The sequence below is a fragment of the Manacus candei genome, unplaced genomic scaffold, assembly GCF_025592945.1.
Source record: "Manacus candei isolate 608988 ecotype Guabito, Panama unplaced genomic scaffold, ASM2559294v1 h1tg000051l, whole genome shotgun sequence".
Classification (NCBI taxonomy): Eukaryota; Metazoa; Chordata; class Aves; order Passeriformes; family Pipridae; genus Manacus; species Manacus candei.
The window spans coordinates 4,945,254-4,971,186 of record NW_026138099.1 but is presented as its reverse complement, the minus strand read 5'-3'; the positions used below and the strand labels follow the sequence as shown (position 1 = coordinate 4,971,186).

Here is a 25,933-nt window from a genome sequence, read left to right as displayed (position 1 = left end):
GTGATTAACAGTGGCAGGATCAGACTGTAATGTCTCTGCATACTTTAAATCCTTGCATAGACTTTGTTAAAGACAAACAGCTTTCAGAATTTAGATTTTGAGACAGACTATAATTGCTTCTGAATTTGGGACCTGGTATTGGACTTGTACCACTCTCTACCCACCCTTCTTCTGATTCCATTTTGGAGAATAAAGGAGAAGAAAATTTGAATCAATCTTGCAGCACAAAACCATGGCACATTAAAGGTAACAGTAATAATTTTCTTATTTCATAACTCCCTATGAGATTTTGTCAAACATTTTCTTGAGGCACCAGTGGTATGAGTCGAGTTCATTGGACAGAAGCTGCTTGGATGCACCTGTGAGTCTTCTGGGATGCTTTTCCTTCTTAAATGATTGGCAGGGCTGAAGGATGTAGCAAAGCTCTTGTCACCCATATGAAAGTGTGGCACTCTTGGAGGCATGCAGGCAATAAAGTGGAATGTTGTTAAGTTTTATTGAGAATAATTCAGGGTTGAAATACATGCATAAGTTGCTCTGATGTTTAGAGTGGAGTTTAGTCCAAAAAAAGTCATTGTGTAATAACTTGGCTTGTTAAAACCTTGCATTCCTCATCCCTCACTATAAATGTCACTGCTGCTTTTCTGATATTTAATACCATACATTCTGTCACATACTTCCTGTTCTAATTTGTTTCTGTCATGAAAATCAAGAGATTCGTGCCTGAGAATACTACTAGTTAGACGAAGCAATCCTTCTTATCACTGTCAAAACACTCTAGGCCTCTTGGGGAAAAAAAGGTGAAGTTAAAGAACCTGATTTTTTAAAATAATTTTGTCAGAAGAAGCATTTTTTAATAAACTAGTACTTTTTTTGCCTCGGGTTTTGATGTTAGTGATAATTTTATGCGTACTTTGGGCTTTGGATATCCAAAATAAAAAAAAGGTTCAGCTGAGCAACTGTCACTTTGAAACAACTCTGGAATGTGCATAAATAGTTAATTATAAATACCTGAGGCCACATTTGATATTTCTGCTTTGTAAGTGAGACACTTTAAAATTCCTCTTCCTCTGCACTGAGAAAGGTGGTATTGCAGATGCCATGATTGTTTGCATCAGATTCCTGGCCTGTGTTTTCACTTCTGTGCCTCAAGAATTCATCAAAATACCACTACTACACCTTACTAACAAAGAATTATTATTAGTTTATTTTATTGCTGATCACAGCAAAAGTAATGAAACTGCTTCCCCAGTGGCACAGTAACCGAGTGCAAGAAAACTTAGGCTTTGTTGGCTGGGATTCATCCTTTCACCCTCTGGTTTGTGTTAGGTCTTTTATTTTCTAATTCTGTATTTGTCAGCCTGGTTCCTCAAAGGTTTCTGCCACATGGACTCGCACCCTTGGATCTAATGGAACAACTAATGATTTGCATTGTTTTAAGAGAGATAGAAACTGCACTAAAATGAGAAAAACATTATTTTTTAAGTATTTGCTGGAATTTTGCCTCATATCAATTTCATAAAAGGCTCCTTTGGAATGGCAGTTGAGCATGTGAATACTCAGCTAAGTTCCTCGTGCTGACAGACTTCAATGCTATGCTGTTGATCTTCATGTGCACTAGTGAAACCACATTTACAGTGCTGTTTGCAGGTCCTTGGAAAGCCACATATTACTGTGCATGGTTGCTGCTGCTTCGGGTCAGATTTCTGCCAGGCTACTTTCCATTTCTGTGGTTTGCTCACTGCTTAAGAAGAGCTACGTGGTCTTATTTTTGAAGACTGTTTTCTAAGTTTGTCTCATCATGAACTGGAGGAAGACAGATCAGAGATAGAGTGGCTGTGTTATGATGAAAACAGGTTTGCAGAGGGAATTAAGTGGTCATATGTATGTAGCCAAAACTTTAAGGAAACTTGAAAAATGGATAATAGTCTTTCAGGATGTTATTCCAATTTACTGACACTCATCTTTAATGGATTTATTCCAGTTCTCTCAGTAAGGATGACCATATTCTACTAGGACTAAGTTCTGTCAGAAAATGTATAAATTAAGGTGAATCCAGGGGGAACTACTACTCAAATCAGAAAAGTGTATGATATAAATCAAGAGGAAAATAACCTCTTTTAGATGACTGCATGCTTTTCAGTTTTCTTTTTTAAATACTTTGTTGTTAAAATTCGCTAAATTAAAAGAAAAATAAATCATTCTTTCGTTACTGCTTTTCTGCTTTTTTATTTCTCATCTTCTTTTATCCTCAGTATCCCGGTGTCTTTTTTAGACTACACTGCTCTGTCTCTTCTTTCTGAATAGTACCTCTGCCATCTTTTTCCCTCCTATGTAATTAGGAGTAATCAAAGCATTAATGTTGATATGGTAAACAGTTAAGTTTTAAGGGTTAGCAATACTTTACTGAGATTTTTGTTACTCAATATACATTCTTCATCAGTAGATTTAATTTATTTTGAGAACTAGATAGAAATTGTAATAATAGAATACTGACTGCTCTTACGAGGAAAAGAATTGGCAAAATCTGACTATATTTGTGTAGGAACAAAATAAGAAAAGTGGGAAGTTAGATCATTGGTGAGGAAGTGACTGTTTACACTATTTATAATTTGACTTCTGAAATTAGAAGCACTGGGATCTGGACAGGCTGGATTGATGGGCCAAGGCCAATGGTGTAGGGTTCAACAAAGCGAAGTGCCGATCATGCCCTTGGATCACAAAAACCACAGGCAGCGCTACAGTGTGGGGGAAGAGTGACTGGAAAGCTGCCCAGAGAAAAAGAACCTAGGGGTTCTGGTTGATAGCAGCTGAACATGAGCCAGCAGTGTGCTCAGGTGGCCAGGAAGGCCAATGGCGTCCTGGCTTGTATCAGAAATAGTGTGGCCAGCTGGACAAGGGAAGGGATCGTCCCTGTCCTCAACGCTGATGAGATCTCACCACCTATCCTGTGTTCAGTTTTGTGTCCTTCACGACAAGAAAGACATAGAGGTGCTGAAGCATGTCCAGAGAAGGGCAGCAGAGCTGGTGAAGGGTCTGGGGAACAAGTCCTGTGAGGAGCGGATTAGGGTAGCTGGGGTTGTTTACCCTGGAGAAAATGAGCCTCAGGGAGGAGATTATTGGTCTCTACAACTATGTGACAAGAGGTTGTAGTGAGGTGAGGGTCAGTCTCACAGACAGCAAGTAATGGTATAAGAGGAAATGGCCTGAAGTTGTGCCAGGAAAGGTATAGCTTGGATATTAGGAAAAATTTCATCACAGAGAGGGTTGACAAGCATTGGAACAGGCTGCCCAGGGACCTGGTTCAGTCACCATCCCTGGAGGTATTTGAAAGGCATGTAGATGTTGCACTTAGGGTCTTGGTTTTGTGGTGGACTTGGCAATGCTGGGTTAAAAGTTGGACTGGATGATCTTAAAGGTCTTTTCCAACCTAAACAATTTCTGACTCTATAATTTTATCATTGAATTTGCTGATCATGAGTGTTTCAAATTAAAGTAGAGAATATTATGTGAAAGTAGAATAAAAGTACAGATTTCCTTTCTTGAAATAACTGTAACTTGCATTTTGGGCCAATCTTGGGTTAAAACATTTTTATGATATGAGCTATTTCAGAACAATTTTTATTTGTAAGATAATGATTTGTCCAAAAAAAAAAAGTGTGTCAGTCTCAGGGCTTCTTTTTATTTGGGACATGTGCGTATTTCTTTCTTGTACACCCCTGAAGATTCTTCATTGCTGTGACTCAATAATATAAGAGTAATATCAGTGCGTGTATCTCCCAATGTTATCCATAAGGCAGGAAGCTAAATAAAAATTTTAAAACCCTACTCTTGTAAAACTGTTCCTGTTATGTAAAGTATTTGCTGGGGGTTTTGTTTGTTCGTTTGTTTTTGTGTTTTGGGTTTTTTTTTAATATAACTAAAAATTTCCAGTAGAAGATCTCAGAGCAACCAAATACAGGTGCCCTGTATTTTACTACTTAGAGGCAAAAATCTTACATCAAAGAAAAAGTCTTTTATATTAATGGGTGTAAAGTTTGGATTTAGGGACTTAATTCTTTATTCTTCCCATTACCTACTTCATATAAAGATATTTCCATCCCCTTGTGAAACTTTATTAGCTTATCTTCTTCTAGTGAGTCTGTTTTAGCTGCACTAGCTTTACAGCAGCTCTGATCTCAGTTCCCAGCTGTCAGAGAGGATTGCCTCCTCCCAAACAGCAGTAGCAACTCACTTTAAGGGAATGGAACGGCAAACCTGTACTTCATCCTCCCTCTGGACAATACACATCATGTTACTTCCAAGCTCTTCTTCGAACTTCTCAGCTAGGATAAGTAGGTACAGCATAATTAGCTATACAGAACAAGGAATAGAAGAAATAGTCATAATAAAAACAGCAGAGCATGGACTTCCTTCTTAGAAAATATTTAGTTACTGCAGCTCTTGTGAATAATGACAGTCCATTTATAAGTACTGTGCTTATCTTAAATAACATGAGGAAATGCTATATCTTCCATTCCTGATTATAGTATCTTGTCCCTGAGATGTAGAAACAGAAAAAGAACCAGAAACTCAAAACTTCACGACTACCGTACCTGGGTATCTCATATACCTTTATGAGAAGATAAATCAGTATCTCATATAAATAAATTATTTATAGTTATTGCATTTGCCTAATTCACACTAGTGTTTTGGTTGCTGTTGTCAAATATTAAAGTACGAAATATTCTTACTTCATTATTTTGGTAAAACATACTATTCTCTCAATCTGAATGACCTTTAAAATACGTTGTAGAGTCCTGAAAGCTGAAAAATCTACTAGATTTCCAGATATAATACAGTCTCTATTTCTGGTTGATAACAACCTTTATGGATTTCTCTTGTAGTGGATTTCTTTAGAGTCAGTCAAATGAAACAACAGTGTTTCAACATGTTCCATTAATATGTAAAAAACCCCTCCCCATTATTTCAATGGTTTCCAACACTTCTAATTTACTTTATACCTGAAAAAAAAATTCTTTGGCTTGAATAACCAAAGAAAAAAGGGATGGAGGAGCATGAAGAATAATGTGGATTTGCTTTAATTATTTATTTTCAAAACCTATAAAAATGTCATAATTGTACCTAGGACTGTACTTTTGAAGTCATTGCTTAGTCAGTTACTGAAGAAATAACCTCTTTCTCGAGTAGCTTATATATATATTCCTAAAAACAATAGGTATAAAGTTAGTTTAAATTACTTTGAATTTATGTGCATATGGAAGTTTGCCAGCCAAAATACTTATAATTTTTTCTGTCCCTTAGAAGTTTTAAACTCTAACTTCTTATGACAGATCAGTCACAGTTCTAGACAAACATGATCTGTTCTATAAAGTAGAAATGCAATTTAAATGCTAATTCATTTCACAAAAGAGTTTTTAAACATTACCTGCCTTATAGACCATAGCTGTAAATAACACTGTAGAAGCTTCTTTCACAAAAAAAATCTCATGTAACTGGCAGTTATTCATTAATGTACTGACATTCTTTAAATGCATATCAGTGTTCTCATTGGTGACCGTGCTGTCTGGCTAGAATGAGTGTAGTAATGGAAGACAAAGGACCATTAATGGACATTTTAACCTTCCAGTCATATTTATCTGGATATTATGAATATGTCTGTGACAGAATTAAAATTGTGCATTTCCTAATAGCGTGTTTTCCTTCTAGGTTTTTGGAGATCAAAATCGAGGAACAGTTTTCCTACGTGAATTTACGTTGATTCGGAGAGAAAGTCTTCATGACGATTTCCTATCTGATTTGCTGAATAACCACAAAACAGAAGATGCGGTAGGAATTCTCTATTATTCCAAAATACTTAATAAAAAATTATTACAGAAGTATGAATTGTTGTGATAGGTCATTCATTCTGCTTATTAATTTATGGGAAGTAACAGAGCGAGATTTTTTAACCACATAAAAATGTCACCCTAAAAAAAAAAGATACAAACTGTATTTCTAAATCCATAGAACCAATCTTTTCTTTCCTTTAATTTCCACTGAAATAATGATATATCTAATGAGAAAACCTGCTGCAAAACTGTTTTTCTAACAAATGCGACACTGAGAAAGCAACCGATTTTATCATAGTTCCCCAATCAGCGTCCCAATAAATCTCCCACTTTGGTTCTTTTTAGAAGTCTGGTGATTTATGTACTGTAGGCTTTTCTTACATAGGGCAAAAAGTTTGCAACTTTTCAAAATCTGTGTGCGCACAGAGCCTCAGCGAAAGTTGGGCAGCTGATGTCTTGATTATCATTTGTAAAGTCTTTAAACTTTCTGTTTTCCCCTGATGATGACATGAGTTGATTTGATGCTTTCTGGGAAAATGGGCACAGTCAACAAGCAGGGTTTAATAGCTTTCTGGGCCTGTGCATTAAAAGCTGTTGGTAATGATGCTGTAGTAATATCTTTCAATTCTCAACAAAATTTGGAGAGCTCAAAAGAGTTTTTGTTTTCTTTTAACCAGTTACTACAGCAAATACACTTAATGAGAAAATACAGTACCTGCTTGTAAGGCAGTTGTAAGCAATTGTTTGCAATATTGTTTCACTTCAATATAAGCACTAAAATCCAATGCTGGTAGCTCTACCATCATTTGCTTCAGGGGGTAATTTACTAGAAGCCGGAGGGGGATTTATATTTTTATCATTTTCTGTCTTTTGCAAAGACAATAGCTGAGATTACACTAACAAAATTATTAAAAGGAAACCACTGAGGTGTTTCTCAGTTTCTAAGTTATGTTGAATTTCCTTCTTCTTCTGGGAAAAAAAAATTGAAAATAATTCAAGAACTTGGGCAAAATAATTTAAAATACAATGGATTTAGACAAAAAACTTAAGGTTCAGGAAATTCCTAGTTTAAAGAATATCCCAAGGATTATAATCCTACATTTTTTGGGAAGTTCCTATTTATGTATTCCTGCCCCATGACAGATAAAGAAAAATGATGAATTAGTGGTCTGCTTTAATGAAATTGCTTGAAAACAAGCAGTGAAGAGAGAAAAAAAGAAAAACTATGAAGGCAAAATGTTGTGTTTAGGGCAGATATTTGTTCTATCCCTTTGATTCAGAAATTATAGTCTGCTAATCTTAGTACATGTAGGCTTTTTTGAACTTCAGAAAACACAGCTGCATTTTAGTAGCAAAAATTATGACTTTACAGTACAGTAGTATACTTTCACTGACTTATACAAACATTTTCTTTTTTTTTTTCAAAAACCCCTATTTTAATTGTGTTAACAAATATGTTTGCTGTTGTATTTTACCATGTTCACATTTCAGCATAATGCTGAAATTTCCCACTATTATGATATGCAGATATAGCTCAATCATTTAGTTTCCTTCAGTATCTGTGTGCTTAAATGTCCATGAGAAACTGTGCTAAATAACGTTACCCAAATTATTTTTTACTGCATCCTTTGTGTCAGTCTTGGCTTATAGAATGGAAGAAAAATCACTTTAGCATGTTTTCTTTATTTTATTTACACTGATATCAGTTAAAAGCATGTTGAAATGAATAAGCAATGAAAACCCTTCTGAATTTTATTAGTAATAGCCTCTTTATCAATCATTTCTTCTCTCCCTACCCCAAGTCCTTAAAATTTTCAAATTATTATATCCTTTTTTGTCCTCTGGATATGCTTAGAGTCTCTTTTTCTACTATTTTTTCTCTTTTCCTACTGAACTGACCATTTAGTTCTGTGGGATATAAATAAAGTGAGATCTGTGTTAACAAAGTCTTGCCAGTTTCAACATCTGTTGTTTGCAATAATTTCTGTGCTAAATTTTATTTTCTAAATGCTGATCTTGTAGTTCATCTCTGAAGACTCTGTAGAAGACACAAGTAAAGTTAAGGGTATTTGAGTATAATCTTCTGTGAGAGATTTACATGCCAAAAGCACCTTTCACTTTCTTTTGAGCAAACTATCTTCAAATTTAGTGCATGAAGATAACAGAGGAAAGACAAAAATAAATATGTGAATGGAACATACCTACTATAGCAGGAAACTTCATCCTGTAATTCATTTATAAACCTCTCAGGACTCAGCAAAATTCTGTTTAAGCTGATTTTTCTGCTGCTTTATGTGCAAAGTTATTCCGAAACTTCCTTTCTAGGATAGAAACATTACTTCCTACTTTGCTTATGTTGTGTTTTACATTTATCTTACAAAAGAAATCTGCTAAGACTGCCCCACTAGATTATTTTTTTAATGTGTTTTTAAACTTCTGAATGTTGTGGAATGGATGGATGGCTTTCTGCCTTCTGACTTGTGTGCCTTAAACTAGTGACTGTCCTAGATCTGAGGGAGGGTCTTGTGATGAGGACTAAAATAGTGACCAATAGTATATATCAGTCCAGCACAAAAATTCTTTCCTTACTGTGGAAATGCTTGGCTTAATGGAAGGAGCAGATATCAGAAAACAGGTAAAAATCCTAAAGACTTATTTCAACCTCTAATATCATATTATAAGATTCTGTTAATCCGGTTCTGAGTAACTATGATTGGTTTTCCACATGTGTCATCTGCAGGACAAACAATACAATAAAATCAAGCTGTTTCAGGTAGCTCACAGTCTTTATTACGATAATTTTTCAGGTTCACAGACTTTATTACAATAAATTTTCTGATGATTTTATTAATTGTATAAAAGTTAATAAATACAAAATTAACAATTGAAGCATCAATTCAAGTGCATAGTTTCTTAAACAATACTACTTATCAATTGCCATCTGCAGTGTTTAACAGATTTTATCAGAATATACAAAACACAGTTTCCATTGTCTAAAAGACAGTCTCTACAATTTTATCAGCAGTCATTTTTCTAATGAATAGCGTTATACAAAAAAAGATGGAAGATATTTAACATTAATGATTCAATGGAAAGACAAGTTTAAAGTTTGTAGAACTGCTATTGAAAAAATTTAGAGTAATCTTTAAAAGAAAAAAACCTAATTTTTTACAAAATTTCAAAACTGTAAAATTAAAAGTCCATTTAATATCGGGTACCTTTTAAAAACAATATATAATACTGGTTTTGTTTTCAACTATAATTTTATCGTATTTTATCACATTTGGAGTTTTTGTTCATTTATATAAAAAATATGCATTTATGAATACAGTCTGTGCAAATAAGTCTGACTCCCAGATGCTGGATTTACTGTGTGCTGGTTGCTGTTGCACATTTAGAAAGAATGATATCCTGAGATAGTTTACTTTGGTTGAATGCCAGATGTCCACCAAGGCTACGCAGATCTCCCCCACCCCCAGAGGGAAAAAGGGAGACGAAAAAGAAAACTTAAAAACCTGGGATTTACCAAGAAAAGCAGTTTTATATTTACACAGAGAAGGAAAAAAAGGAACTATAAGCACTATACACACAGGGAAAGCTAACAATAAAGACTAGTTGTCCATGAAAGGCGTTTTCCTGAAGAAGAAGCAGCCTGTCCACCACCACACAGCTACCCCGAAGAGAAGAGCAAAACTGTTTCCTCCTGCCTCTCTTATATCCGAGCTGACATAACATGGTATGGGATACCTTTTGGGTAAAATATACATCAGGAACCTATCCTAATTCCATTTCCCTCTCAGGGAGGCTTAAAAACCCACTACAAGCTACAAGTGAAAATCTCACTTTAGGAATTTTTTTCCCTTTACTTTTCTCTTGAGAAATGGAATTTTGCAATTAATTGACTGCGTGAAATGATATATGGTGTGAATTGTCCTCTGAGCTACAGAGGAACTGAGCGCTTTAGAGACATATAACTGCATAATAATGGAGATTATGGAAGATGGATGCAGTAAAAAAAAAAGCTGCTGTTAATACAAGTGTTTTAAAAATGTGCCATCAAACTGAGAAATTAACAGTCTAAATGTAAAAAAAAAAAAAAAAAAGAAAAAATCAAGCAGTGCTGAGAAGCAGCTGCCTTAACAAATCCCTTTCTTAAAGCATTAATGATCAAGAAACTATGGATATTGGGCAGGGAGATGCTGCATTAGATTACCTTATCACTCCCACTTCCTCAGCAGGAAATTAAATTCTTTCATACTTTAGCATACTGTCAAATGCTTTACCTAGCAACTTTTAAACAGCTTAAACAACAGATACAGGAAATTCCCTGATATTTTTCTGGCTGATTTATGTGGAACTGAAGCACAAATGATGAAATTCCAAAAGGTGGTCAATGACCTGGAGGAATACCCGGAAAAGGAGCAGTGAATACAGCATAAATGTGCCTAATAATGAGGCTGGTGATAAAGGACTGAGAACATGCTCATGCATGACCATTCAGTAATGAATTTAAAAGCCAGTGGAGGATGCTATTACATTCACTTCTGCAGTTCAGAAGGCAACCCAGATAAAGGAGTCGTGGTGGAACTTGAAACCTCAGTCTTCAGAAACACACATGTGCATGTGTGATTGTGCCCTTGGCCTGTGGAAATGAGAATTAATCCCTGAATGTGTTTTTGTGAAGAAATTGCAGAATGCGACTTTGTAGATCCATCTGCTTTTATTGACTAGAATAATTGCGGGTAAGTGAAGAAAAAGGTGGGATGTGTTCTGGATATCCAGTGGTATTGGGTGAGCGTGGCAAGATGTGGGGGGAAAGGGCTACAGGGTTGGCTTCTGGGAGAAGCTGCCAGAAACTTCCCCCATGTCTGACTTAGTGCCAGCTGGCTCCAAGATGGACCAAGACCAAGCCCTTCAGCAATGGTGGCAGCACTTCTGTGGTAACTGATTTAAGAAGGGGGGGAAAAAACAACTGGGCAACAACAATGGCAGCCAGAGGAATGAGAATATGAAAGAAGCAGCCCTGCAGACACCAGTCAGTGCAGAAGGAGGGGGAAGAGGTGCTCCAGGCACCAGAGCAGAGGTTCCCCTTCAGTCTGTGGCAAAGACCATAATGAGGCAGCTGTGCTCCTGCTGGACCCTGGAGGGGTCCTGTGCTCCTGCCACCATGGAGGTCCCTGGTGGCACAGATAACCAGCTGTAACCTATGGAGGACCCCACACCAGAACAGGTGGATGCCTGAAGGAGGCTGTGACCCTTTGAGAAGCCCACACTGGAGCAGGCTCATGGCAGGACCTATGGCTCCATGGAGAGAGGAGCCCACACTGGAGCACAATTTCTGGCAGGACTGGTGACCCCATGGAGGAGCTGTGCTGGAGTAGCCTGTTCCTGAAGGACTGCACACTTTGGAAAGGACCCACACTGGAGTGGTTCGTGAAGAACTGGAGCCTATGGAAAGACTCATGTCTGTGCAGTTCATGAAGGACTATTTCCCATGGAAGGACCCCAGGCTAGAGCAGGGGAAGAGTGTGAGAAGTCCTCCTGTGGAAGGAATGGCAGAGACAATATGATGAACTGACTGAACCCCCTTTCCTCATTCCCCTGAGCCACTTGGGGTACAAGGTAGAGAAAATCAGGATTAAAGTTGAGCCTAGAAAGAAGGCAGGGGTGGAGGAAAGGTAGTTTAAGATTTAATTTCTCATTACCCTACTCTGATTTGATTGGTAATAAATTAATTGCCCCAAGTCGAGTCTGTTTTGCCTGTGACAGCAATTGCCGAGTCATCTCTTCCTGTTCCTTATCTCAAACCCATGAGTGCCTCATTATATTTTCTCTCCCCTGTCCGGTTGAGGAGGGTGAGTGATGGAGTGGCTCTGGGGGGCATGTAGCATCCATCCAAAATCAACACACAGTATATGAACCTGTATGGAATGACCATATCAAAAATGTTAGTGGCAGTTTTCCTTGTTTTCCTTCTGTGTATTTCATTCTTTGCAAAAAGGACAGGAGGACTCTGTCCCATGGTAGCTCCTCACTAGTAGGCAATTCTCTGTTTTCTGAGCCTGACAGAACAGTGATTTTGTTGGAGCCAATTGGTGAGATTACATCTGCCATTAAGTATATTGGCCACCCAGCTATACTGTGGCCTTTCATTTAGGAACAGATTTTCCAGAACAATTGCTTGTAGATAAGAGGAATGGGTGAACTGACTTGAGATTTAGACATTCCTTTTGTTTATCAGACAAAAGTAGCTTGTGCCAGAACCTTTATATTCTGCATCATCTATAAATTTGTAATACTTGAAAAAGACCGTTAACATGTGCATAGAAATTATCTGCTTAACTCTTGTAAAATAACACAGTGCCAGAATAGTGTTGTAACGCTAGGAATGGGACCGTGATATTACCTAAAGCAAAGGTATTTTGCAGAGTTAGACTTTTTTCCCCTCCTTCAGTAAAGATAACTAGATACATTTTTTCCTCCTACATTTACTTTTGCAGTCTTTGAGTACTCTTGGACAAGCTGATTTATGTTTTACTTGTACAAGACATTCAAGACCAGGTAGTATGAAATGTCTTAAACTTTTTATTTTTTTCTGCCTACATGTGCTTGGTAAGTGGAGGAGAAAGTAATTAAAAGTAATGCATTTGCATCTTAACCCAGAAGTATCATCATATACCATGACTGAGCATAGCTGCCAGGTTTCATCCCAGCTTTTATCCCAAATAGCTCACTGCTGTTTCACCTAGAGTACTGGATGCTCATTGAACCTTTTCTTCCACCATCTAAGTTCTTTCCTCAAGAAAAAGTATTTTCTTTGGATCATGGCATTGGAAAACCCTTTTGCAATCTTGGATGACATCTAGAAATAACATCTTCCCCATAAGCATCTTAATCACCATTGTTCAACTTTTAATTATTTATCTGTACTTGTTTTGACTATTAGTTTTCCATCTACTCTTCCAAAAGGTCCATTTGATTTAGCTTGATGTAATCAGCTGGAATCTGCACAGTAAAACAGTAGTAGTTTGAATATTATCCTTATTCTATAAAGACACAATATACCAAATTTCTCATTAACAAAATTACATGGGATTGTAGCATCTGTTGGTGCCATTGATGTACACTGTGGGTATAGAAGTAAATTCTGATTACTTAAATTTGTGCTTAAGAATAAAAGTACAGAGATGAAACAGATGAAATAGTCTTACAGCTTCCTCATGAGGGGAAGTGGAACAGCATGAGTTTGTATCAGGGGGGGTGTAGGTTAAATGTTATGAAAACATGCCTCCCCTAGAGGGTGGTTGGGCACTGGAACAGGCTCCCCAGGGAAGTGGTCACAGCACCAAGCTTGACAGAGTTGAAGAAGTGTTTGGACAACACTCTCGGGCACATGGTGTGACTCCTGGGGATGGTCCTGTGCAGGGCTGAGTTGGACTTGATGATCCTTGTGGGTTGCCTTCCCACTTGGGGTATTATATGATTCTATAATAAATATTAGGTTTAATTGCTATGAGCCATTCAAAGATTTCTGCTTTGCAACTTTTACAAGATACCCATTTTTCAATGAATATCATAGAGCAATTAACAGGAGCTGTTCTTGCAAGGGGTCTCTTACAGCGAAACTTAACAATGATAGAGAAAAAAAGAATTCTGCATTGGCTGAAATGGCATAATGGAATAAATGGAATAAAAGCTCCAGGTTGAGTGTAGAAAGTGTTTCACAGGGTTTTTTTTTTTGCGGTGTTTGTTTGTTTGGTTGGTTTTGGTTTTGTTTGGTGTTTGGTTGGGGTTTTTTTGTTCGTTTGTTTGGTTTTGTTTGTTTGTGTTTTTGTTGGGGTTTTTTTGAGATAAGATAATGTTTCTTCCAGGAATATTGTGGAGATAAATCAGTGTTTCTTAAAAGCACATTCTTTTTTTGTTAACTGGAATTATCTGACTGTCTTCTTCCCTCAGGGTGCATTTGCTCAGACTCTTAACCTTGTTTTCCCTTGTTTTCCAGTCATTAACATTCTGGGTATCTGAATCGCTGATTGCCGTTCATAAGGAACCCCTCAATTCGTACTTTTGTCCTTCAGATTAATTTCTTCGAGTTTTTCTGGATGTAATTTATCTGAAAAAGCAACCAACAACCTTATTACTGAAGAAGTTCAGAACTCAGTTGTAATTTCTGAAAGTTCATTTACTATTTTTGGCCACATTTTCTTCCCCTTTTTACTGCATAATTTGAATTTGAAAACTTTAAAGAATATTAGTCTTTTCCCTTCTCTTACCTTTCTTTGATTTATTTTTTAATTTTTATTCTATTTTGATAGGTTATCTTGTCCTTCTGGCTTTGCTTCAGCCTTGTTTTCTTTTTTCCCAGTATAGAACATTTGTTCATAATATTTTTGCAAGTGTTGTTGTAGGCTTTATCTGGAGCCCATTCATAATTATGAGCTTATACTATTCACAAATACACAGCTGATGAACTATCAGCTGACCTACTCAATTTTCTATTGAGTTGGGAAGAGTCTTGATTACTGCATTAATTTATATGATGGAGAAATAAAATGGCATGTGCAAATAAAATACTCTCAGGAACCTTGCAAGTTTGGTGTATTTTATATTTTCAAATTTTATATAGCAGTAAATAATTTGCAGGTTTTATATGGACAAAGAAGATTTTGAATGTTTTGGTATAAAGATTTATCCATAAATAAATGAATAAATGAATAATCCAAAACAATGAATGAATGGTGAAAAAAAGATGGTATAGACTTTCTATGAAATTACTGGTTGAATGTCAGGCTGAATTCTTTCTTGAGACATGTACTAAAAATTTATCATGTGAGCTAAATAATTTTTGTAGAATTTGATTACTACCAGACACTTTAAAATTTTTGCAGATTAATGTGAGTCTGTTCAATTTTTGTGTCTGAGATACTGGACTTTCTTATAAGGTCAAGTCTATCTGTTTATATAACTGTAATATAATTGTGCATGGTTAATTGCTTAATTGTGGAGAGGGACTCTAACATATCTAGAAGCAGTGTATAGAACTGATATGGCTGGGATTGAAAAAAAATTGAATATGACTTGGGTTTGGTAAATGTCAGAAAGCCTCGATGCATTCAAGCCCTGATACTTCTCTGCATTCGATCCTCGGTTATTGAATTCACAGAATTCAGGGACAGGAGAAGAAACTGATTCTAGTATCTAAGTTATTTTTCCCTGAATGATCAGCTGGATACCTGGGCTGAAGTCAACTCTATTGCATACAAGATCAAGAAACCTCATACTTCTTTGAGGACTTTGTATATGGTATGTGAAATAAAACTAGTTTTTTCAATTTTTTTTTCCCTAGACTGGCATAAGTTAAATAATATTGCATATGTTAGTACATATTGGTTAAATGCTTCCCTCTGGTTACTCTGAGTAAAACTGTGTTCTCTACATATCAAGTGATTCTGAGACAGAGCAATTTTTAATGTAGTTTGCCTAAACCTCACAGGCACTATAGCAATGGGTGGTTAAGCTTGTAGTGAATTTATGAGATTGGAGAACATTATATGCAAGCAATATCATTTGCCACCACATGCCATTTGTAACTAGCATAGCTGCTGGTTATTCCTGAAGAACTTTTTCAAGCTAGCTTACTTGTCTTTTGTATGTGAATTTTCTGTCATGAATTTCAAACCATATCCCATTTTTTTGGCTTTTAAGAAGGATGTACTTAGTTTCATGAGATAAGCATGCCTCTGCAGTGAGTCCTCTGTGCCAAGATCCTCAAAGACTAAGTCAGATCTACTTGAGGTTCTGGATGCTGTTTTTTCTTCTCACTTTCAACCACAGATAACTACTTCTCATAATATTCTCTTGGTTTGGCTTATGCAGTAGTGGTAATAACAGTACTATTAGTAGCAGGATTAGTAAAAAGTCTTCTGACTGACTTCACATCCCTAACTCTTTGTTAATGAGATTTGGCATTAGATTTGTGAATGGTACAATACTTGTGTGCAAGACCCCTGTAGTATGTGGCTGAAAAATGGCACCTTTCTATTTTTCTCTTTTCCTGAATTATTCATCATACTGAGACAGCTTTCTTGTATTTGGAAAGAGAATTCATGGAATAGCATCCATCTGACTATTTTTTATAGAAGCTGCTTCCTTCAGCCCTCCCAGAAGTTCAGGGAAAAGGGAGTTCACTTGCCTCTTCCAGGCACAATAATCTGTAGTTGGACCATTTCTTCTGTCTCACTAAATATCCAAACCTGAGTAAGTCTGTGAGGAAAGGGGGAAAAAGTGCAAAAGTAATAACATGATATTGGTTTCACAGCGCTGCCAAATCTCATGATTTTTTTTTAAAGCCTTAATCTTTTAGGGCTTGTCCTTTATACTACTCATGAAAAACAGCACTTCCGCTACAAGGTAACCTAGTGTTTTGAGATTGTATTTTTATTCCAAAGCCACAGGTGTAGAAACACTGGATCACAGAGTACGTGGCTCCTTCTCCATGTAACAAAGTCTCTGGCTTCTAAACTTTCAGTGACAGAGTGATGAGTTAACAGCAAAAAAAAGGTTGTGGTAATTGTAACGCCTTCCTGTTTAAGTCTTTATAGGAAATTTTGTCTCCTTATGATAAAAAAATATTTAGTGTGGTGTTTACTTGATTTTTAATCAAGGGTGACTTGAACACAGATATTACCTGAAGGAGTTCCCAGACATTTCAATACAGTGAACATGATTTTGTATTTGTTATAGCTGCTAATGCTAACCCACAATTCTGTAACATTTACCTGAGACTGGACTTTTGCCTTGCCAACTTTTTCTCCGGACAAGGTAGAATATTTGAGATTTATACCCAGCTGCAGATAGTATCTGAATTTGTGGAGAAAGAGGGGCAGTTGTTAAACTGCTGTTTTCAGGGAGAACACAAAAAGGAATCTGGTGGTTTGCCCCTTCAAAATTCCTAACCAAGATTTGGAGTGCACCAACAAAGTAGTCAACAACTATTGGAAATTAGGAGGACTTGCAATTTTGTAAAACTAATTAGACTTATTAGAAACTGAACTAAGTTTTTGGTTACACATACACCTGTAAATACACAACATAACCCTAAACACTTCAGCTGAGCGTGAAACTGCTCTGTACTAGGAACTGTTTACATGCACAGAAATCAGAGACAGTCCTTGCCTTGGGAAGCTGATAATCCAAAGTACATCAGAAAGAGAAATACTGATGCAGTGAGTTAAAAGACACTTTTGGTTCAAACAGAACTGAGAATAGAACTTCTGTTTTCCAGCTGCTGTTCTGAGCCAATAAAGGAGCCTGAAGTCTAACATGATCTCTGTAACACATAATAACACATAAATGTAATTATAAATATAAACATATATTTTTATATATTATATAATGATAAGGGCTGGCTATACCCTGTGTGTTTTATCATTTAGGATGCTAAGTCATCTACTGCTGTTTTTCATCTACTACCTGTGTTTCAGGCTTGTGAAAAGAAAACATGTATTTGTTAATTGCAGTGGTCATGAACTCCTTCAAATGCTCTCCCCGTTACTTCTCAAACTACTGCACTATCATCTGTCAAAAAGTATGCTTACTTCAGTGTTGTTAGGATTGATTTTCTCAGATGCTTCTTTATTTGTATCCGCTGACCTGTCTTCTGCCAGAAATCTTAGGGAAGTTTTGTATCTCCATATCCCCAAGGTCAAATAGAATGTTTCAAGATAATATGAGATAAAGAAAGCAGTGGTATTCCCACCAGCAGAACAAGTACTGGGTTTTTTTCTCTCTTTCTGGACTTTTTAGCACCATGTTGAAAAGCATACTTGTGTTAACAACTACATTTAATTTTTTTTTTTTATTCTGATACAAAATTCCCCAAATTTTCACTTTTAATTCTAAGCATAGATAGACTTCAGTTTAATTTTACATTAAATGAAGCTAGTTGTGAATTTCACTATACAGGATGAGTCATTTCTACATCTTGTTTCCTATAAATGAATAGTGGCTATATTTTGAAAACAAGTCCTGTGTTCTTCAGTCCATCTTAGAATTTCATTGTGGATTGAATTGAATTTGAGAAACCTACTGGAAGTAAAATAAAATAGTCTTCCACTTCAAGTCTCTTCTGAATTTTATGCATGGGATAAGGGACTTTTTAATGCTTCTGTGTCATGTCCTTGTTTCACTCTGTAATTTTATTCTCCCTTGAACTTCAACAAAACACAGCTGAAATTTAGCTGTAAAGCAAAGCATGTTGTCTTAAAAGGATAATTAACTAGAAGGATTTCCAACAAAGAAGCATTATCTTGGTAGTTAACAAAAGCTAATGAAAGTTAAGAAGTGGTTATAAAAAAGATCATTTCCAAAGGCTAGCGAGAAGAGTTCTAACCATACTGTAAAGACTGCAAAGCCATTTGGTAAATCACAGAGTTTTTGTTTCTGGTAACCTGCTGTAGATATGAATTATCTACATACATCTTGCTCTGTAAACCTTATCCACATTTGACTGCATCATTTATGAATACTGTGGATCATATAATGAGTCATCATCCTTACTGCTTAATTAGAACATAATCTGACTTCTATTAGCTGTAGGGCAATGGGTATTTCTGCCTACTGTTTGGTATACTTTACCAGCAGGAAATAAAAGTCAGCTTTAAAAGTCATGGGACATGCAAACTAAAAGTCATTACAAGTTGCAGGATGTGAAACAATTTTAAACTGATTCTTCAGATAAAATAACTTATTCATGGCTATCCTTCAAAATGTTGTACTTTGATTCAGAGCCTGAAACAAGTTGAGGCATACTTAAATGACTCTTGTACCCTGAAGATTCTCCTTTTCTGTTTTTTTCTTTTCCCATTCCTTTTCCCCTTAATTCTTGTGTAGGTACTTTGCAAAATGTTTTAAAAGCAGGTGGGGGTAGGGCCAAGATAATGAGATGCTGGCTGTTGGAAAATGCAGGCTTATCTTCTCCTTTTGTTATTTAAAGCTGCAATTATAACTTGTGTATCAGACCATGTTATTTCTTCTTCATTTGCATACTTCTTTATCTTGGTCAAACTTTTCATTCCCATGAGAATAGTGTGCTATTCAGAAGTACTTTTGATTTCAACCCTAGAAAACTCAGAGGCAATACTTGCTGGATTTTTCTTAAAATATCCTTATCTGTCTAAAGAAGCACAATTTAGAAAAGTTGTTCTGTACCTGAGAGAAGATATTTCTTTTGGTAGGAGAGAAGAAGTGCAAAAAGGAAGTATAACCTCTTTTGTTCCTTTGCCTCCAAATGTACCTATAGCTGATATTTTCACTTAAACTTTCCCTGTAGTAGTTGCTGAAGGATTCAGACACTGAATATTTGCTTTTCTCCATTCCTTACCTTTTGATTGTGAATACAAAAGTTAACATAAAATAAGACTTCTTCTGATTACAAGAGTTTTAAAATTTGAAATTAGTTTGATGACAAGTTTTTTTGAGAGTACATATTCAGAAGCGGTAGTTCTGATTTCTAGCTGAAAAGATTTCTAAAATTTAGATCAATGTCTGCTGTTCAGGATTTTTTGAGTTTCTGTTTTTTACCTTAAATGCATAATTGATTTTTTTTCATTTCTCTCCACACTTACCTTTTTTACAAATATAACACAAAAATTCAGACAGTTACAATTTCTTCATTCTCAGCTTTTGAGTAGCAAGATCACTAGGAAAGCCAACTAATCTCTTCTAGAGGGATAGCCCCCACATGTCTGGCTTCAGAAAGCAATGGGAAAGAGTGACTATTTCTTCATCCTGAGCCTTTAAAACTTTTGAGAAATTATCTGGACAAAAAGATTTCATTTGTTGATATATGTTTTATGCTTTTTAAAAACTGTTTATTTTTCCATCTCGAATACAGAAAAGAAACTCAGAATACCCCTTTGGTCAGTTTAGGTCAGTTCTAGCCGTGTTACCTCTCCACCTTTGACCATCACCAAGTTTACTGGCCTTTGGGGATGCAGGCGTTTGGAGAGAAACCCTTCATGCTGTGCAAGCATTACTCAGCCACAGCAAAAACATCGGTGTGTTATCAACACTGCTTTATTCACAAATGCGAAGCACAGCACCATGCAAGCTGCTGTGAAGGAAGTTAACTCCATCCCAACCAGACTCAGTGCAATATGGAAATTGCTCAGCCTGTTGGTGTATTGACTGTTTTAATAAAATGTTGATAAAAACACTAGAGATGAACCTGCAGGAAAAAAAGAAAAAGGCACAGGAAAGAGATCATGTGTTCATAAGTGGACTTTAAAGAATTCTGAACTGTTTTCACCATTCAGTTGGAGACTTAGCCATATAAGGGTGATTATGTCCTGCTTACCCAAATTATTTCTCAGCTATTTGAAGCATTTACTTCTGTTTCCTGCCCTAAGCTCTTTCATTAAATTTCCAAGTGGTATTAAGCATTGCCATTTGTCAGTGGAAATGTTTCGTGTAACAGAAGTAGCTGTGTGGGGAACATTAAATGACAGTACTCTGCCTAATTAACAATTGTATATCTGAAGGGAATTCTACAGTGCTTCATCTAATTAGACAGTTGCATTAATCCATTTAACCACAAATGTTGATGCCAAGTATTTGATTGATGATCACTACTCAGGATTCCCAGCATGTTCTAAATAAATAAACTTTTCCTTTTTCACTGCATGAGCGTGCTTGCCCAGCTCTTTTGAAATGCATTATGTCTTTTATATGTCTCATATGTTACAAATTTAGACTATACCATGTGAATTGAACTGGATGCTTTTATATTACAGTACTCCTTCCCTGAAGAGAGGCATGTCAGCACAAAGGCAGCCATCCTTTGGCTGTTTCCCTTCTTTATCAGATATTTCCAGACTTGGATAATAATAAATAAGACCACTCTGAATAATTTATATGCCTATGACAAAAGCCTTTGTGATGTGAACTGAGAAAAACACTTCTGTCCTCGAGAGCAAGCACCTTTCAGCTTTTCAGGAAGTTTTGCAAGAATCATCCTCATTCTGCTACCTCACTGTAAAAAAAGTAATCTGGAGCAGATTTTACTGCTTCCCTTCACTGCAGCCAAAGTGGACAAAACCCAGAGAGTAGGTGCCAGCAGCAAGGGGTGTACCATGACTCAACAAAACCAACAGATATTATAAAGCAGAGAAGCCAGCCCACACTTTCATGTTTTTCCACAGCTAGACAGCTTCTGTGCTGAATGACAGAACTAAAAGCTGTTGTATCTCCTTGCCAATCTGCAGGGTAGTCAGTCTCTGAGAGATCACAAAAACAGTGGATGCAAACGGGGAGTTCCTTTCCTGAATCCACTTACCCGAAACATCTATTTACTCCTGCATGTCAGAAGACTGACTACTTTCTCCTATCCCAGACTGAGTTTTTCATCTCTCTTCTTGAAGTAGTTTCACCTTGGACAGAAAGTATATGGTACCAGTAACAGAGAAATACTACCTGACATTCCCACATTTTACAGAGATATTTTAATGCAGAATCAGTTTCCCTTTTCCTGAACAAGGAAATATTTCTTTGCTTAATGGAGAAGGATTTGGTGGTGTTAAGGCCTTGATCATCCCAGAAGTCTTTTCCAGCCTAAACAAATCTATGATTCTAGGAGCAAGTTCAAAAAGGAAGACACAGAGAGAGAATCTTCTCCATTGACCAACAGGCTACAGTACCTTATTGGGATATGACAACTAGAGTTCCCATTCTTGCTGTTGACAAGGCAGAATGGAGATTTAATGGCCATCCAAAGTAGCCTTCCCCAAAACACCCTCTTCCCATGCTTGTTCTCCTCTCCCAAAAAAAGAACTCCTGGTAAAATGTGTAGCATTAATAATTACTCTGTGTTTAGCAGGAAGACCATGGAATTCCACATTTTTTAGACTTACTTAAATTAGTATATTTTAACGAATTAGTGTTTTAAAACACTTGTATATTCTGGCAAATTAAAAAGCCTGAAAAAAGCTTGAGAAATGAAAGGAGTAATGAACCAAAGTATTCATAAATCTGAACGTACGTTTTAAATACGTTGAGGATCTGTGTGTAACAATATGAGAAAGCAGTGACTCACCTTGAGCTCAGCAGTGGGGCACAAGGCCGGCTTTACTCAGCACCTGAAGTAGACAGTTATCTTCTAATAACCTTTCATGTTATTTCACAGATAGAACAGAGGTTATAAAATTAAAAAAATGTTTGTTGTCAAATGTCTACCTCTCCTAGTGTACATTTTATCATTAGATTGCAAAGTGATAGAAATTGAGTTGCAGTATGTATTCAATTATATGACTTAATTTTAATCCGTTTACAATTTAATTTTGGAAAATGTTATTGAGTCCTGGATCCTAAAATCTGCAAAGTGAACTTCAGGCCCAGCCACTGTGTCTGTACTTTGAAGCCTTTTGAAGTAGCTTTGGATTGGACCAAAGCTGACAGATAAGTCAAAACTTGGCTGCAAGTAGAGGTTTTTTTTCTCCTTCAAACCACTGGTTCCTCCCTTGAGTTGCTGAGGGCACTGTAAGTCCAATTTGTAGATACTTCAAAGGCTTCAAACAGCAAACACCGTGGCTAGGTCTGAAGCTGAAACAGACCATTTGACAGAACCAAAGGATCATATGGCCTCCCAGTGCTTTTCAGTGCATTTTAAAGTAGATTAAAATTCCTATAAAATGGAAAGAAACATGTAAAAGGCTTTCTCCCTTTTTCTTTGCATGTAGTCTGGTTTTTACAAGGAATAACATCTGTCTACCTCATATGTAAGTGAAGCTCTTTCCAGTAAAAAGAATGAAAAAATCTTTAGGCACTAATTGGCTTTACAAAGCCACTAGACACAATATTGTGAAATAGTTTCTGTGCTGAATAAGCAATGCAAATAGTCATTTGCTAGTCAAATAGCCAAAATGTACGTTTTTACTAAGTTGCTTAATTTTAAAATACTGTTCATAAGGAAAAGGGACTGTTCATTATCCAGAGTGCGTGATTCAATACAGAACAAAGATCTTGATAGAGGAAAAGTTAAAGTAATTTACTTAAATGATTCTGTACTGATACTCTGGAGTGCTGGAAATAGCTCAAATTTTGGGGAAAAATGGTAACTAAATCTATTAACTAGATCTTCAGTGCACTGAATTACAGTATTCTGATACCTTCATCCTAGAGAAATTAAAAATATTGTTACTTGCTTGTATTTTTGGGTAGGCATGCAATAGGGCAAGTAGAGTTGGAAGAATGAAAAGAAATGTACATTCAGCATGTAAGCTTAGATAGATAAGGAATAGGCTGATACAGACATCTGAAATGAAATTACCATTCTTTTTTTATGTTTTGTAGCTGTGTCTGCTCTGCACAGCAACCTCAATGTTGAGGTTTTGTTATAGTGAAATCTTTTTAATTCTTGATATTGAACAGCCTTTTGAAATATCAACTAACTGTTGCTTGGATGATAATGAAAAATTTGAACACTGAAAAGGTTTCCAGGTGTAACTGGATGTCAGGTGTTCTGACAAAGTCTTTGCACTGGGGAGAAATGTATTGAAAGGTATGACTAGAGGCAAAAATTCCACACTAAAGAGGCTTCTATGTACATGCTGTATTCTCTCATTTTTGTCAGCTCCTGAATTGAATCAGCTTTCAAGAAAAAAAATATTTTTGAGCGAAGAGAGGTCTTTTCCTTTTAATCTCAGAACAGCTGCAGGTGTCTCTGCTTTGCAGTGCATTCAAGTTTATTCTGCAGCAAACCCTGTAGAGGGCAGTGAGAGAAAATTTTAAGAACAGTAGCAGAAAATTTTAAGAAGAGTACTAGACAGTAAACAATAAAAAATTATTAAAGTCTTTTGAATTTTCCTGTTCCCAGGTTAATTTTCTGAGGAAAAACATATGTAGCAGAAAAAAACCCAAATATTTTCCTTATTAAAGGAAACTCTACAGATTGGGCTGAAGTAGTCATCAGAGAAATCACATAGGATAGTGCTAGTATGAACTACCACTACCATGGGAAGAGGGCCCTCATTCATTTTCAAGGGTCTCACAAAGACATGAAAGGATACTAGAAACCAAGGTGCAATCAACTACAAATAGAATTAATCCTTGATCTGGAATTAAGATCTCTGAGGAGCAGCATGTCTTCTGGTAGTCTGTATTCCTTTAGAAAACTGAAGAAGCAGATGACAATGTTAAGAGGTTTAGAACATAAATAAAGTGTACTGGGAATTATTTCTGTTGTGGATGTGCACAATGCAGGTATTCATATGATTGCAACTTTAATAAGCACTTAACAAATTGAATAGCATTTAATAGTTCAGCATAGGTGATGTGTTCATGCATGAAAGAGAGCTGCCTACCTTTCTGCTCACCTGTGTGCAGCCAGAAAAAGGACAAACACTTGTCTCCTCTTGTCTCAGCACTGCAGGCCGGGTGGGAAGTATCCATCTTCTGCTGAGGTGGTGTGGTGGTTTGAAACTCCCAGGAGTTCAAGCCCCCCTCCCACAGTTTGCCCCTGTGAGAGGGCTTAGTGATGGTATGGACTTGATATCTTTTTCATCCCATGTGGAGAGTTTTCAGACAAAACACAACTATTAGTTATTGGGGGAAGGGGAAAATATTTACAAAGGTTTATTTACACCCACATATATATTTACATTAAATTAAATTTCTCCTTTTCTTCAATAAAAGTCCAAGAAGAAAAGAGAAAAGTCTTTCTGTCACTTCTCAGGCCACACTTCCTTCACTTCAGTTTTCTGTGGCACTGGTTAGTGTCCTTCATTTTTCTGAGGCAGCAGATTTATGTATGGCAGTCAGGATTTTGGTTCTTACTTTGTGGAAATTCCAACCTCAAGCCCGAGTGTCCTAGTTAGGACAGCTGAGATCAGTTCATCATGGTGGGTGTAGCCCAAAACTGTATTCTATAGCCTTCCATGTCATTTCCCAGAAACTAGACTATTGTTGTCAATAGACTATTCGCACCCTCTGCCCATAGAGCCTGACTCCTCAGGCTATAAACTAGGTGTTAAGAGGCCTGTGAGATAGGAGGATGTTTCTGTCCTCACACCCTTTGTGGAACTCCCCGCCCTGAGGGGAGCACTGAACATTCCTGCCTGAACTGGAGGATATATAATCTTGGAGTTTTGGAACATTTTTCAACCCACTCGTGGGATCCAGAGGACGGCTGCATCTCATCGCTCTCAACCAGACTTAGACCACCACTGGACTGCGATCACCAGTTTGGCCAGACTGCAGCAGCTCTCCCACCAGCAGATTCTTCCCCTCTCCCTTTACTTTGGACTCAAACAGGGCCCAAGGAACACCACTTTGTTCAGGCCCCAGGGCACTGGGTTATACATTTGGGTTTTTGTGGGTTGAGACCAATTGTTGGTTTGTATTATTGTACTTACTGTATCATTTTAATAAATTGTTATTCTGACTTATAATCTCTCCTTTGAGTTGAGTTCATTCCCCCTGCTGGTTAACTTTTAAACCAGCACACCGAGCCTTCGGGGGATTTCCTTGTAGATCTTCACTCCTCTTGGGTTAGAACATTGAAGGCAGCTTTCAGTTCAGTCTTACCAAAGCTCTTTTGCTCTGTCTCAGCTTGGTAGCATGATAGAAGCAGCAGCAGCAGCAGCAGCAGAGGGTACGGCCACCTCCTCCACATTCTGTCCTGGCTCAGCTCTCAGGACGACTCCTGTCTTTTTCAGCTCCTTTTTCTCTCTCTCTCTAGCTGCTGCTGCATTTCGGGACTCCCTAAAGGTTTGGAAGTCCACCCCTCTTCAGGAAGTCTCTGGGTTTTTGGGAAAGTAGTACAGTCTTACCCCAAACCAGCTCTGTTGAGTTTTCCTCTGTTTTGTTGCCAGCTCTCCCTCCTGCAGGAACATCTCTGTGTCTTTCAGCCAGTTTCACGTTATCTCGCTGCTACTGGCTATCTTTTGGCTTTTAGCCACCCTTGTCACTGTTCAGGACTGCTCCGCTGCCGCTTTCAATGTCTTCTGCTACTGCTGCCAGTAAGGAAACTCTTCCAGCTCTTGATTACGGGACCTGGTCCAGCTTTGACACTATACTGGGTCTCCCGTAGCCTCAGCTGGGGGCTGGGG

The 25,933-nt window shown here is 37.1% G+C and overlaps 1 protein-coding gene across 1 annotated transcript in view; it reads left to right on the top strand.

The window, feature by feature from the left end:
- Positions 1-25,933, top strand: part of ADAMTSL1 (ADAMTS like 1) — a 382,369-nt gene that overhangs the window by 70,713 nt on the left and 285,723 nt on the right. Inside the window, exon 3 of the mRNA XM_051801328.1 lies at positions 5,710-5,829. Within this exon, the coding sequence (XP_051657288.1) occupies positions 5,710-5,829 (120 nt within the window). The remainder of the gene's footprint in view (positions 1-5,709; positions 5,830-25,933) is intronic.